General features: G+C 34.9%; 1 protein-coding gene and 1 pseudogene across 2 annotated transcripts in view; both read right to left on the bottom strand.

Moving 5' to 3' along the window:
• The window catches only part of MFSD14B (major facilitator superfamily domain containing 14B), a 92221-nt gene that overhangs the window by 27801 nt on the left and 49179 nt on the right, over window positions 1-15241 (bottom strand). For both annotated transcript variants that reach the window (XM_006922789.3, XM_025040450.1), the window contains exon 3: window positions 11766-11828. In XM_006922789.3, the coding sequence (XP_006922851.1) occupies window positions 11766-11828 (63 nt within the window). The remainder of the gene's footprint in view (window positions 1-11765; window positions 11829-15241) is intronic.
• On the bottom strand, window positions 1097-9317 carry LOC107196457 (annotated as a pseudogene).

Here is a 15241-nt window from a genome sequence, read left to right as displayed (position 1 = left end):
AATAATCACAAAAGCATTATGTTGATTTTGTTACATCTTATGACAAAATTCTCAGAATTCCTTAATAAGTAACAAGGAACTTGCAACATGTATCCATGGGTTACCCCCAAATTAGATGGAGTCATTTTGATTTTTCATATAGTATTTTATTAATGACTTTTATATCTTTCATTTCTTAAAAGTAGATCAAAGAGAAAACTCTCATAATTGTAGTTTTTATTTATATAACTGACAAATCTTTTCACATAAAAATAAAAACGGGGGCCACCTTTCTGACCTAGAACCCACTGAGACCCTGCACAGTATAGAACTTCCCTTTCTAGAGTGCATATCAATCAGTTTAACAAGGCAAATGAGAAACATGACAGTGACTTAACTAAAGTCCAGAAAAGGGGATTTATGAAGCAAGAGGAAGGTCAAAGAACAGAGACTTCAAGGGAAGAACAATATGGGCAAGAAGGGTGGAAGTGTTTTTATTTTTGTGGTGGGAAGAGAAGTGGGAAAAATTCTCTGAAAGAAAGCAGAAAAAAAGAGCAATTCAATTTACTTAATTAAAATATAAACAGGCTTTTTCCTTATTCTTAGAAGGAGTAGGGCCACTACTTCAAATTGATTCCGAGAAAGTAATAATCATAATAACGGCTAGCAATCATATATGCCAATTGTTCTATGCTTTCATGAATGTCTTACCCTTAGAAATAGGTAATTATTAGGATAAATAACTACCCTAAGGCCCAGGGCTCATAAGCAGTAGTGGCAGGATTTAGCTCAGGTGTGAGGTAGCTCCAAAACCTGAACCCTAATCTCTAAGCTCACAATTCAAAATGGCTATTAAGCTAACTTGTTGACATTTCAGTGTCTCTAACCTAAAGCACATAAAGCACTACACTTACCTACTTAAGTTTTCTTAAACATGTTTTAATAAATGGATAAATTAGCAGTCTGTTATAAACACCTGTACTTAAAACATAAAATCATCTCTCAAGAAGATTTTTAAACAATTTTATTTACGGATAATAAAAACGTCTTTTTTTTTCTTTTAAAGAGACTTTATTTTCTGTCAACCTTATTTCCATTTTGTTTAAGAATCTGAAGACTACTCAGTGGTTGTTCCTACTTATTCAGTGACCTGAGCAGTGGAGGCTGCAGACCAGTCTTCAGCGGCAGGCTGAGCACTCCAATCTTCAGTAGGAAACTGCTGAATAGGCACAGAGGGCACCTACATGTTTTCAGACCAGTCTGTTACTTCAGGTTGAGCAGCAGTGAACTCAGGAACTGGAGCAGTCCATTCACCCTGAAATTCCTCCTTGGTCACAGCCTTTTCAGCAGCAGCCTGCTCTTTCTTTTCAATCTCTTCAGGATCTCTGCAGAAGTAGAGAATAGGCATGACATTCCACGGGTGTTCACAAGAGATGGTGCCATGCATGCGCAAGACTTCCCAGGCCAGTATCCACATGAGATCCACTGAGTGAGCTCCTTTGTTGTTGCAAGGAATGGCAATGTCCACATGGCACATAAGAGTCTGTCTTACACAGGGTGGTGGTAGGCAGGTTAACATAACATACCTCTGGGAGAAGCTAGTGGTCAGCCCTGGGATCGGTAACCACCAAAAGTCTCGGTTCCCAGAAGGTTGCCTGGATCTGGTTAGTAAAGGTCCCAGGAGTGAAGTGACCAGCAACAGGAATGGCTTCAGTGGCAGTAGCAAACTTCAGCACAGCTCACTGGCCAGTATTCCTAGATGACACTGACATCAGCTGGATTTTCAATGGCAACAATGACACGAACTGCCAGCAGAAGCTTCTCTTCAAATTTATGATGTAGATGCCGTCACTCTTCCTTTTGTAGATGTACTGGTTCCATCTGGAAGTCAAGGTTGGTGCTACTTAAGTGGGTTCCTGCTGCAAGGAATTTGAGGACATCCTCCTCCTTGCAGGACATTAAGGGCTCCAGATATTGTGATGGTTTCCCTTTAAGTTACGTGAGAACCAAGACCAACGCCGTATGGACCCTTCTTTGGGTAGCACAGAAAAATCAAAAAGGATAGTCTTTATTCAAGTTTCTGTCCAAATTAAGAAAGCAAGAATTATTCTCCCTCCCTCCATGTGTGTATGTATGAAAAACATTTTTGTACTTATTAAATCAAAGAGTATCTTTGAGAGGACTTTACAGGTATCTTTTTTTTTTTTTAATTCTTAAAAGCATCAACTAACAATTTCTGTGTGTGTCTATGCTAAGCTACTATGCTAAATACTGCTGATAATTTAATTCATTTAAGTAGCAGGATGGGCAGTTTAGCAGCAACTCCTAGGACTACAGAAACTCTTAACATATTAAAAATGGCACAATTGCTTTAGGAGATAATATGATCTTTAAATGTCCCTGGACGAGGGTTTTGGCAGAAGATCTATGTGGCCATCTTCTTGGTCAGACTTGATGGTCAAATCTAGACTAAGAAGAAGCACATCTGCATGTGAACCCAAGCCCTGAGCTGGCTCACTAGGTCTATTTTCTCCCTTTTCCCAAGCCCTTGCTGTGATGTCAAAGCTAGACCAGATTAAGATTGTATACTTTAGAGCTCCCTCTTCATACTTATCACTCTAATTGTAAATCAACTCTGGACAGCCAGCATAGTTAGTTTAGTCTGGGACACTGATGAAGCTATCTAATTTTGTAATAAATATAAAACACACTAAAGAAAGAAGCTTCAAGAAGTTGCAAGGCAATCAGACCAGCTGGTCTTAATGAAGAAAATGATTACAATCACTCCATCTGCTTGTGTTAACCAGTGGTCAAACTATAGCATCTCAGTATGGTGTTACACTTTGAAGTGTAGCCAAAACTTCTGTGGTTAGCTTTATGCGTCAGCTTGGTTAGACTACAGTACATAGTTTTTTATTCAAACTCTAGTGTAGGTGTTGCTGTGAAGGTGTTCTGTGGACGTGGTTAACATCTGTAACAATTAGCTTTAAAGGGTATTACCTTCAATAGCATAAGGAGCTTTATCCAATCAGCCTTAAGAGGAAAAGTTTCAGATTTCTATGCTGGGAAAGAATTCTTCCTCATGACTGTAGCACAACTCCTGCCTGAGTTTCCAGCCAATCTACAGGCCTGCCCTACATATCTCAGACTTGCCAGCCCCATGATCATGCGGGCCAATTCCTTAAAATAAATCTTTACATATATATTTATTCTATCAATTTTGTTTCTCTGGAGAACCCTGACTGACATGATTTCTTATTGTTATTCATACAACAATGTCTACCACGTTTCAATTTCATAAAAACAAAAACTGCAGTAGAAAAGCGGTAGAAGGGTAAGACTTTGGGAATCCGAGAAGTGAGTTTTCTTTCTTTTATAATTAAGATGGACAAATACTAAATTAATCAGCATAAAATATGAGGGGATTATCATAAAGTACATTGTTTAGAAATAAAGAAACAAACAATCCTCATTAGAAAAATAAAAAACTGGAAGGTACATCATAAAAGTAGCCAGCAAATATATGTAAAAGTATTCAACCTTAATTTTATTAGTATTTACAGAAAGACATCATTTTCAAGCTACCAGACTGGTGAAAATCTAAAAAGTCATACTTGTGTGAGAACATGGTGAGACAGACACACACACACTGCTGGTGGGAGTGTGAAATAGCACAATTGCTTTAGGAGAAAATGTGGTACTATATATGTAAGACCTTTAAAAATGCCTAAACGTTTTTATTTACTAGCTATACCTTTACAACTCCATTTTTAGAAAACAATAAAGAATACAAAGATTTATTTTTAAAAAAATTATTACATAATTATCTTCAATAATTTAAAATTAGAAACAATTTATATAGGTAATGGATAAATAAATTATGACACATTCATACAATGGAATAGTATATAACCATTTAAAAAAATACAATCAGTTCTTGCCTTGCATGATAGTATAGGACTATAAAAATAACTGTAGAAGCTGAAATCTTGTAATTTTAACCAATGAGAAAAACTGTAATTCGTTCTATGATCTTTAGAATTTTTTTGTCAGAACACTGAAAACTCTGTCAGTTATAAATGTTTAGTGAAATGAAAAAAAATTTATTTAAGTACACTGTAATTTAAACATTAAGAATTAAATTTAAAAATGTATTTCTTTGTAAAAACTTATCAAGAGTCATCTGAGCAGTGTATACCATCTTCATAAGTCAAATAATGTATGATGCACAGTGAGTATCTTCCATGCATTGGCAAATTTTGCCTTGCTAAATTTGGATCAGCTTTTAACACTTTGTCCTTTATGCTTACAATGTCATGAAATATTCTCTCTCAGAGTTCCTGTAATATGAAGCTTTTTGCTGGCATGACTTCCTCTGGGACATCTTTATCCTTTTCTTCACAATCATTTTACTCATTTATGCTGATAAGTTTATCTTCACTAAGGTCCTTGGGCCGCACACCTAAAGTTCCTCCAACATGTTCCAGTCAGCTGTTTCTTCCATAATTCCACTGAGGTTCTATGGGGGTCTCACTTCCAGCTTTATTACTATTTCTATTTTATATCTTTTTTTTAAAATTATTTTTTATTATGGTGACATTGGTTAACAAATCCAGTAAGTTTCAAGTGTACACTATTTGTTTCTTATTGCACTTTCATCTTTGTTGGCAGATTCCCTCTTTTGATGATCCATTTTTGTAAACTGTCATGTAGTTTATCACTGAAGACCAGTAGGCAACACAACTACTACATGCTTTGCTGTCTGTGCCTGAACTAAGACATGCACAGTGACCAGATACTGACACTTTGAAATGCTGTGACTCGTTACTAATAATAATGTGCATCTATTATTTATTTAGTGTTTTGTAGACTGAGGAGCTAGTCGCATTTTGTACTTTATGTAGTTATGCACAGCTGACATAACATGGTAATGAAAATTCACTGTGGTATTGGGGAAACTGGTGTTATTTAACTGGACTGTGGTAAATAAAACGTGTGCGTAGTAGAATGTACAAAGAGAGGGCTGCCTGTATTTCATAGAATTTTTAATGTCATGGGGAGATTGTTATGATACAATTAGTGACTGCTGACATAAGGAAAAAAGTACACCTCTCCCAGGTGATTCCCTGAGATGCCACCTTTCCCAGCATGCTGGTGCACCCAAGCTGCCTCTAGTGTTTCTTTTCATACAAATGGCCTGTCTTGGTTTATGCTGGAGACTTTCCTAAAATCTCTCAAAGGCTCACAAATCTCAAAGAAAGAGCATCTGGCCTTGGCATGCCGAGGTGGCATCTCAGGGAATCACCTGGAAGAGGTATATTTTTTCTTATGTCAGCAGTCACTAATTATACCATAAAAATCTCCCCATGACATGCCTTGTATCTCTTGCTGAGCAGCCCCAAGCTCAGCACTAGCAGAAGCTGGCCTCTCAAGGCACCTCTAAGCCCAGTATGGGTAGTAGCCATCTGTGAATTGCTTGGTGACTCTGAGCAGGCCTTGGAAGTGTACAGGCTACAGCTGAACTTGGCCTGTAGCTGGGCCCCTTCCAAAAGGCCATTGGGCTGGCACATCCAGTGGCCTGCTTCCACCAGAGCCCAGCTAAAGTGAATCTTGCTCTGACGGGTTGGCCCCTCCCCAGCCAGTCCTCACAACCAATCAGCCTGAAGGTCAATCGCTATCATCAAAGCGCAAACAGCAACCAAAGCGCAACTACATCGGGAGGGCACACACAACCCATACGAGGGACACACCTTGAGCACCTCACTCAGGTGACCAGGGAAGACTGTGCCACTGGGCCCCACAGGACACCTAGTACATAAAGCCACTTTACTAAGACCAGGAGACTTTGAAACCCTACACAATATGGAGAAACAAACACAGGGAGGCAGTCCGAATGAGGAGACAAAGAAACATGTCCCACGTGAAAGAACAGAACAGAGCTCCAGAAAAAGAACTAAACAAAATGGAGACAAGCAGTCTACCAGATGCAGAGTGCAAAACTTTGGTTATAAGGTTACTAAATGAACTTAGGGGAAGAGTTGATGAACTGAGGGGGAACTTTAAAAAAGAGATAGAAAACATAAAAATGGAGATGGAAAACATAAAAGGGAACCAGTCAGAAATGAAGAATACAATAACTAAAATGAAGAATACCTTAGGGGGAATCAACAGATTGTATGAAGTGAAAGATGAAATAGGTGATTTAGAGGATGGGATGGTGGAAGACACCCAATCAGAACAGCAACAAGCAAAAATAATCCAAAAAAATGAGGACAGTTTAAGGGGCCTCTGGGACAACATCAAGCATAATAACATTTGCATCATAGCGGTACCAGAAGGAGAAAAGAGAAAGAAATTGAAAACCCATTTGAAGATTTATAATGATGGAAAACTTCTCTAACCTGATGAAGGAAACAGACATACAAGCCCACAAATCCAGAAGAGTTCCAAACAAGATGAACTCAAAGAGGCCCATATCAAGGCACAACATCATTAAAATGCCAAAGGTTAAAGACAAAGAGAGAATCTTAAAAGCAGTAAAAGAAAAACAGTTACCCACAAGGGAACTCCCATAAGACTATCAGCTGATTGCTCAACAGAAATTCTGCAGGCCAGAAGGGCTTAGCACAAAATATTCAAAGTGATGAAAAGCAAGAACCTACAACCAAGCAAAGCTATCATTCAGAATTTAAGGACAGATAAAGAGCTTTCCAGACAGAAAAAGCTAAAGGAGTTCATCATCACTAAACCAGTATTACAAAAAATGTTGGAGGAATTTCTTTAAGAAGGAAACAATATGTACCAAAAATATAAATAAAGAATGGCAATAACTACAGATCTAACAACAAGTACTTCAAATGAAAAAGAATTAAATGCTCTAATCAAAAGATAGGGTGGCTGAATAGATAAGAAAGGAAAATCTGTACATACGCAGCCTACAAGAGACTCAGTTCATATCAAAAGACACCAGACCGAAACTAAAGGGATGGAAAAAGATATTTCATGAAAATGGAAATGAAAAAAAATCTGGGGTTGCAATACTTATAGTAGACATAAATGACTTTAAAACAAAGGTTATAACAAGGGACAAAGAAGGACCCAGTACTCCCACTTCTTACTATTTATCTGAAGAAACTCAAAATACTACTTTGAAGGGACATGTGCATCCATATGTTCATTGCAGCATTACTTATAATTGCCAAGATATACAATGGAATATTACTCAGCCATAAAAATAAATAATAAATAAAAGAATGAAATCTTGCCATCTTCAACAAAACGGAGGGTACGGTGCTGAGTGATGTAAATCAGACAAAGACAAATGCCATATGATTTCGCTTACATGTGGAATCTAAGAAATAAAATAAATAAAACAGAAACAAACTCATACAGAGACAATTTTAAGGGTTGCCAGATGGGGCAGGGCTGGGGGATGGCTGAAAAAGAGGAAGGTATTAAGAAGTACAAATTGGTAGCACACAATAGTCATGGGAATGTAAAGTATAGCATAAGGAATATAGTTAATAATATTGTTACTATGTACAGTGTCAGATGGGTACTAGATTTATTGGGGTGATCAATTTGTAAGTTGTATAAATGTGTAACCACTATGTTGTACACCTGAAACTAATATTATATGCCAACTATAATTGAAAAATAAAAAATATTTTTAAAAACGCACAAAAAAGACTGGAAAGAAATGTGAATTTGACAAGATTTAGTGAGCACCTATCAAGTGTCAAAACTATTATAAGTGCTGGGGATAGTAGTGAGCAAGGCAAATAAATTCAACACCTTCAAGAAAGTGCCAGTCTAAAAGAAGAGGGGCGAGGAGGACACATAAAAACACGATAAAGATAAAGCAAAATATACGGCATGTCAGAAGTGAGATGATAATGTTTTGGAGAAGAACAAAGCAGAGAAGGGGAAATGGGAGTGATGAGAACAGGATACATTATTCAAGACACCAGTCAATAAGGCCTCACAAAAAAATGACATCTGGGCTAAACACTGAGAGTTAGGGAGTGAGGCCTGTCAATAACTGGCAGAAAGAAATCTAAGTAGAAAAGCAGTACCTGCAAAGCCCTCGACAAGCAGAGGTTGATGAAGTTGTAACTGAAGTGAAGTGAGCAGGGAGTGGAGGAGAGAATATGAATGCTGCCAGAAAATAAAGCAGGATTGGTTAAGAAGAAAGCCACAAGCTGGCTTATATTTTATCAAGAGCTCTCCTGAAAGGGGACTAGGTAGTGTTTTGATTATAGATCTAGTTTGAAGGTAGAACCACAGAATTTGCTGATGGATTTGGTTTGGGATATGAGAGAGAAAGGAGTCAAGACTGACCCCAGGGATTTGATCTGAGCAAGATGGCATGACCAGTAATTGAAATGAGGAAGACTTCTGAGTTGGTAAGGCTGGAGGGGAAGAACCAGAGTTTAGTTTTGGAGATGTTAACTTTGAGATGCTATTCAGTCATAGAAAGAGATGTCAATTAGGCAACTGGATATATAAGTATGGAGTTCTGGGCCAAGGTCTAGGAAGATATATATTAGAGAGCTGAAAGTAATAATTCTCACAATATCGTCAAGGGAGTGTAGAGATAAAAGAAATTGTTGTCCAAGGCTTGAGCCACCCATTTTGCAGAAGCCTAGGAGATAAGGAACACATATTACTTGTCAGAAATAAGGTTAAGAAATAAGTCAATTTGAAAACATAATTAAGAAAAACAAAGTTACCATATGACCTAGCAGTTGCACTCCTAGGTATTTATGAAGGATGAAGTGAAAACATGTCCACATGAAAACTTGTATACAAATGTTCACAGCAGCATTATTCACAGTAGCCAAAAATTGGAAACAACCCGAATATCCATCAACTAATGAATAGATAAACTGTGATATACAATGGAATAGTATTTTGCCATAAAAAGAATGAAGTACTAATATGTGCTACAATGCAGGTAAACCTTGAAAATACTGTGCTAAGTGAAAGAAGCCAGTCCTAAAAGACATTACACTGTAGGATTCCATTTGTATAAAATGTCCAGAAGAGGCAAATAATAGAGAAGTAAATTTGTGCTATCTAAGGCTAAAGAGATTGGGGGGAAACAAGGAGTGACTGCGAATGGGTACAGGATTTCTTTTGAGGGTGATGAAATGCTCTAAAGTTGATTGTGTACTGATGAATCAAAGCTGGATGACTTGGATAGTATGTGAATTATAGCAATAAAGCTACTGAAAAACAAAACACTCCAAACTAAAACAGAAGAATTTGCAGAACTGTTCTACTCTTGTATCCTTTACTGATGCTCACCTCAAATCTAAACCTTCTCTTCCATGCATTGGAATAGTAAACTTACAAAGTAAGAGTTAACTGTAGAAAATCTACAAAGATGAACAAAAGATGAAAAAAGAAAACTAAAAGTCATTCATAAAACCACACATTTTCAAACTTCAGGTGATTCCTTTTCAACTTTTTCTCTCTGCTAATATACATGTATTTTGGGCCACATAAAACTGAAATTGTACTATATAGTTTTACATCCTTTTATATGGTATTCTTCAAAACTGTGTTCTTTATATGTCTGTTTTACATCGTATGGCTGTACCACAACTTATTTATTCTTTCAATTTTAAGGTATTTTAATTATTTCCATGTGTCTATTTACAAATAGCCTATTACCTGAATCTCTAAATAACTATACTTGATTAGAACAATTTTCTAGAAATGGAATTACTTTGTTAAAATATGTGAATATTTTTAAGGATCTTAAAATACTGCCTTTTGTTAAAGCTATTAACAATTTATCCTCTCATCAACACTGCATGGAGGGGGCCCAATTTACACACACTGAACTGGTCCTGGTCAGTTTAAACTTTTTAACCAATTTGTACGTAAAAATATTATCTCATTTAACTTGTTATTCATTACTTACGAGTGATAAATTTATTTTTACACTGACATCTGTAGATTGCCAGTTTACGTCCTTCTTTGCCCTTCTGGGATCCAGGCACTTTCCAATAGTTTTATTCTAAGAATGTTTTTATGTATTCTTTCTTCTTTTATGTATGTTGAAAAATGTTTTGTTATTTGTCTTTTAATTCTGATGATGGTTTTGACTTACCAAAGTTAAAATATGTAAATGACTCAACCTTTTCCTTTATGAATTCTCGTTCTAAAAAAAGAAAATCTTTCCCCCAACTAGTATGAAAAATGGTTTTCAAGATTTCCTTCTAACAGTTTTTGGTTTTTACATACTTTTCTTTGCAACACTTATTGAGTATTTAGCACATGCAAGTACTTTGCTAATAGCTATACATATACTAGCTAATTTAATCCTTATACTCACCACCCTACTGGAAAGATCTTTTGTCTTCCTCATTTCATGAATAATAAAACTGAGGTTAGGGAGGTTAAATTATAAGACTAAGGTAACATAGTTAATAAGGTATAGAGCAGAGATTTAAAGCTAAAGCAATTTAAAGCCATATTCATTCTACTGTGCTCGCATGCATATTAAGATATCTTAATAGAGCTAGGCTTTGCTGTAGGGTTCTATCAATATACAATAACCAATTAATAAAGTACATAAGTCCTTATTAAAGTTCAATAAGTTGAAGTTCAAGAGTCATTGAAGCTGAATAAGTCTTTGTCCAAGCCCTTGAATAAAACCAAAACCTTTTCTTTTTTCTTTTTTTTAAAGAATACCATTGTGACTGTCTCTTAGTGAAAGTGTAAAGTGTAGCATGCTGCTCAGCTTTAGAATATAGACCTAGTTGGTTTTATTTTGCAGAACCAGACTAAAACATTTTATTAGCTAGCCACAAGACAAAAGAACTGAGTAACTTCCTCAAGAATCTATTGTAAGGATAAACATATATTTTTTATCAGTGCTCACTCTTCTGCCTTTAGTTTTCATTTTTATCAATACTGCTCATAAACTGGTGCTTAAACAACCACACACCAGATTCTTGATAATATTCCTCTTGCTTTCAGTGACTATTAAAAAATTCTTGTTTCAGTCTTTATTTAAATTGCCTTGTTTTATTTATGTTGTTGTAAATATTATCAAATTCTTTTTGACAACAGGCAAAGAATAAATGGTATTCATGACAATTATGCTGCTCAAAACTGTGAATCCAATTCGGCAAATTATTAGGACATAATTTTAATTTTAAATGTGCTGTTTAGCACAAAGTAAAATTATGTAGAGATTGATATTATCTAAGCTGGAAAGGACATATTAGACACTATATCAGTATACTTAATGTGGGATGGGACATAACATTGTATTTTAATATATTTAAATTAAAAATATATATTTATAAGCTTTTCTGATAAATATCACATTGAAATTTAAACAATAAATTAAGGGGTTGAGAACTCAGAAACTTGTGACTAAAATACCAGCCTTGCCAAAAGACTACATACCCAACTAAATCTTGATGTTTCCTTCTTCAATCTCAAAGTATAGTTCAAAAGAAGACAGTACATTTGTCCATTTTATTCTGTTGATAGGTAGAGCAACTAAAAGTTCAAAAAACTAAATCCTTTAGAAATTGCTATCTACATATTAGTAAAAACAAAATACTGCTTTCCCCAGTAAATCATTTTATGCCTTATGGATGTGGGTTATATTTTATTTTGACTCTGAAATCCAGCTAAAAATTGAGTTAGATCTCCAGAACAAATAGTAATCGTTTTTCCTAAATCCCATTTAAACTTCCAGAGTTAAACGACTAAGGATTCCTGGTTTTGTTCACAATGAACCATATAAAAACTGTTCTTACCTTTACACCTTGAATGAGACCATTCATGAGGAATGTGTGTTGAGGAAACGTTTCATGTAGAACCTACAAAAAAGCAAACAAACATCAAGGCAAATTCAAAAGCAAATTGAAGGGAAAGATTTCTGTCTCTGTTTAGTGACAGGCTAGGTAAATAAGATGGAATCATGCTATGAAAAAATCTTAAGTATCAATGGAATATGAAAAATACCCTAAAAGTATGAAAAGATAGTGACACAGAAATCTAAATAAGGCAAGAACCTAAAAAGATACTCCTGGCACTCAGTTGCTTTTGCTACAAAAGTATTTGCAGCAAAAATAGTTTAGGCAGGTACCAAAAGCAAACCCAGGTAGGGACCTGCAACCCAGTTTTATGTCACCTAGGTAGCCCAGGAAAGGTCAAGTCTTAAATTTGGATTACTGTGATTCCAGACTGGTAGCACCTCCTCCATATGCTTAAAAGAAAGAAAAAAGAAAAAAAGAAATCTAAAATCACTGCTGAAAAGGCCATCACCTAGGCTTCAAATCAACCATACACATATTTTTTTCGAATATAATGACCAGCACATAATCAAAGGTAATCAGATACAAAAGGAAATAAGACATCGTGAGCGAAAAATAGCAATAAATAAAAACACAAACAGAAAGAGTCTCTCAAAGACTTCACATTTTGGAATTACTCAACATAGGCTTTAAAATAAATATAATCACTATGTATCAAAATATAGAAAATAAGCTTTAAACTTTTGTAAAAAGTTTTTTAAAACTTTTGTAAAAACTAGAAATTGTAAAAAGTAACACAGATTAAAAAAATCCTAGAATAGAAAAAATGTATTAAATTATGAACTCAATGAATATGTTTAAGGAGATTAGACACAGCTGAACAGAGAATTACTGAACTCAAAAGAAGGTCAAAAGATGTTATCCAGAATGTAGCACAGAAAGATGAACGGTAAAATATATATGAAAGAGGAAGGTAAGAGACAAAGAGGATCCAATTAATGAAGTCTGACGCAAGGTCAATTAAACTTGTCCTATAATGAGAATGAGAAAGAGACAATATTTTAGGAGCCAATGGCTGAGAATGTACTAGAACCAATGTTATACTTCAGTGCAAAAATTAGAAGTAGCCTAACAAATTCTAAGCAGTATAAAAAGAAATCCACACTCGCAATCAAATTAAAACTGCAGAAAAATCAAAGAAAAATTCTTAAAAAGCAGCCAGAAGAATACAGATTGCCTTCAAAGGAAGAACAGTTAGACTAACAGATGGTCCTGTAACAGTAATGGTGGAACTCAAACAAGGAGCATACTATCTTATAATCTATCTAATGAGGAAACCAAACAAAATGCCAAGGTAAAATTCTATATTCAGTTAAAATGTCCGTTGAGGACAAATGCAAATATATACATTTTTTGAACTAGCAAAACAAGTTTACTAACTTACAAATTCCAATTAATAAAATAGAAAAGATATTTTTGGAGGAAGAAAGATTATCCAGATATAAGATCTGAGAGTCAAAATATAATAAAGAGCAAAGAAAACGGTAAATATAAATGAACGGTGATGCTACAAAACAAAAATAATGTGCCTTGTAGGTTTTACTTTCAATTGTACAATATTAAAATACTTAACAATGGAAGCATAAATTAGGTAAATATAAGTTTTAAATTTTATATTTTAAATTTCAAAATGTTTAAATTCATTTATGCTAATTTATCCTGGATGAAGTTACACTAATTAATATTAGACTTTAATAAGTTTACATGTAATGCCATGGTAATCACAAAAAATGACAGTAATAGAGTAGAAAAGTTTTAATAGAAGAAAATATTACCATAACATAACAATCAATGCCGAAAAAGATAAAAAGAAAAAAAAAAACAACTTAGAGCTGTGGTACAAAGAATAATATTGCAACTGAATTCAAATGCACTAAATACATCTGACAAAGAAGTGTTCTCTAAACTCAAATTTTAGATAGAACCTACATTACAGGATCTCTCATACATTGCTGGTGGGAATCTCAATTAGTATAATCACTTTGAAAAAAACTTAGCAAAATCTGGTTAAACTCAATATTTGCATACCTATGATCCAGCAATGTTCAACTACAAAAGAAAATGAAGCACACAAACACCAAAACACATGTACAAGAATGTTTATAGAAGCATTGGTAAACAATGAAAAAATTCGAAACGACTTAAATGTCCACCACAGAACAGAAAAATAAGTTGTGTTAAATTGCACAATAGGAAAAAAGTATGCCCCAGAAGACAACATAAGCATTATACATAATATCCCTTTTATAAAGTTCAAAAATAACCAAGATTAAATGTCATTCAGATTTATGTATGTGTTTATATATTTAACAATGAGATAAAACTAGAAAATAATGAAGTAAATGATAAATACAAAATTCAGAATTGTGGTTACCTTTGTGGAGGAAGAAGGGTGAGATAGGCAGAGGATATAGATCTGTAAATTGTTGTCAATGTTCTACTTCTTGGGTTACGTATGGGTTCACAGGTAGTCAACACATCATTAAAAATGTTACAGGAATAATTTTTAAAATAAAATAAGTAGGATAAAACATAATGGTATCTACATATCATGAATAAAGAGTTATGATTAATTCTATGCAACTAAGGTCCTGTGAATTACAAAAAAAAGGGAGGCAGGATAATATCTTAATGGAGCAACTGTCTCCTAACTTTAGACAGGTGGTAACAAAACAGTTCATCTCTACAAGCTTTTAAAAAAAAATGAAAATGCATTCATAGAAATTATTTCCAACTTTTCCTCTAACAACATTATTTTTAAGGTTTAGAAAGTTTCTCATCTCAGCTACTGGTATTTACCTCTACTTGCTTGTACTAGAAAAATAAAAAAGGAAATGAAGGACACAAAATATCTTTGATGATGGAAAATCATTCATGTTCTCAGAAAAAAATTTCCCAAAATAACAAATTTCATAGATAAAAATATAGAAATGTTCTTTAAGGAAAAAGGAATACAAATCAATATTAGAATTGTTGAATAATTTGTCACATATATCACAAAAATGTGGTGAAAGAGCAAGATACAAAAGTCAGTATATTTTTAAAAATATTTCTCTGATCCTAGGAGTGACAGTTATATATCCATTGTTTCTCAGCCTCACATTCTCCCTTCTACACTCTGTCACATCAAGGCTGAGAGCCTACAGATATTATTCAGACACTCCTTGTCCATAGGCTTCCTCATAGCTTCTGCCAGTGGGAAACAGAGGGTTGGGGGAGTGCCAGCAACTCGAGAGCTGCCCTCATGATGTCTAAGGGGCTCCAGTGCTGATTCGTTGCCCCCAGCTCCATCCTCATACTCCCGATCTCTGACCTCCTCTAAACAATTCTACACTCAAAATGATAGAAGCATGCATTCACTTGTGCAGCTGATTCAGTCTAGGAATAAGAGATGACCTCCTTAATGTGGTAAAACC

The sequence above is a fragment of the Pteropus alecto genome, unplaced genomic scaffold (assembly GCF_000325575.1).
Source record: "Pteropus alecto unplaced genomic scaffold, ASM32557v1 scaffold129, whole genome shotgun sequence".
NCBI lineage: Eukaryota > Metazoa > Chordata > Mammalia > Chiroptera > Pteropodidae > Pteropus > Pteropus alecto.
This window is presented reverse-complemented; position numbering and strand designations above follow the sequence as displayed.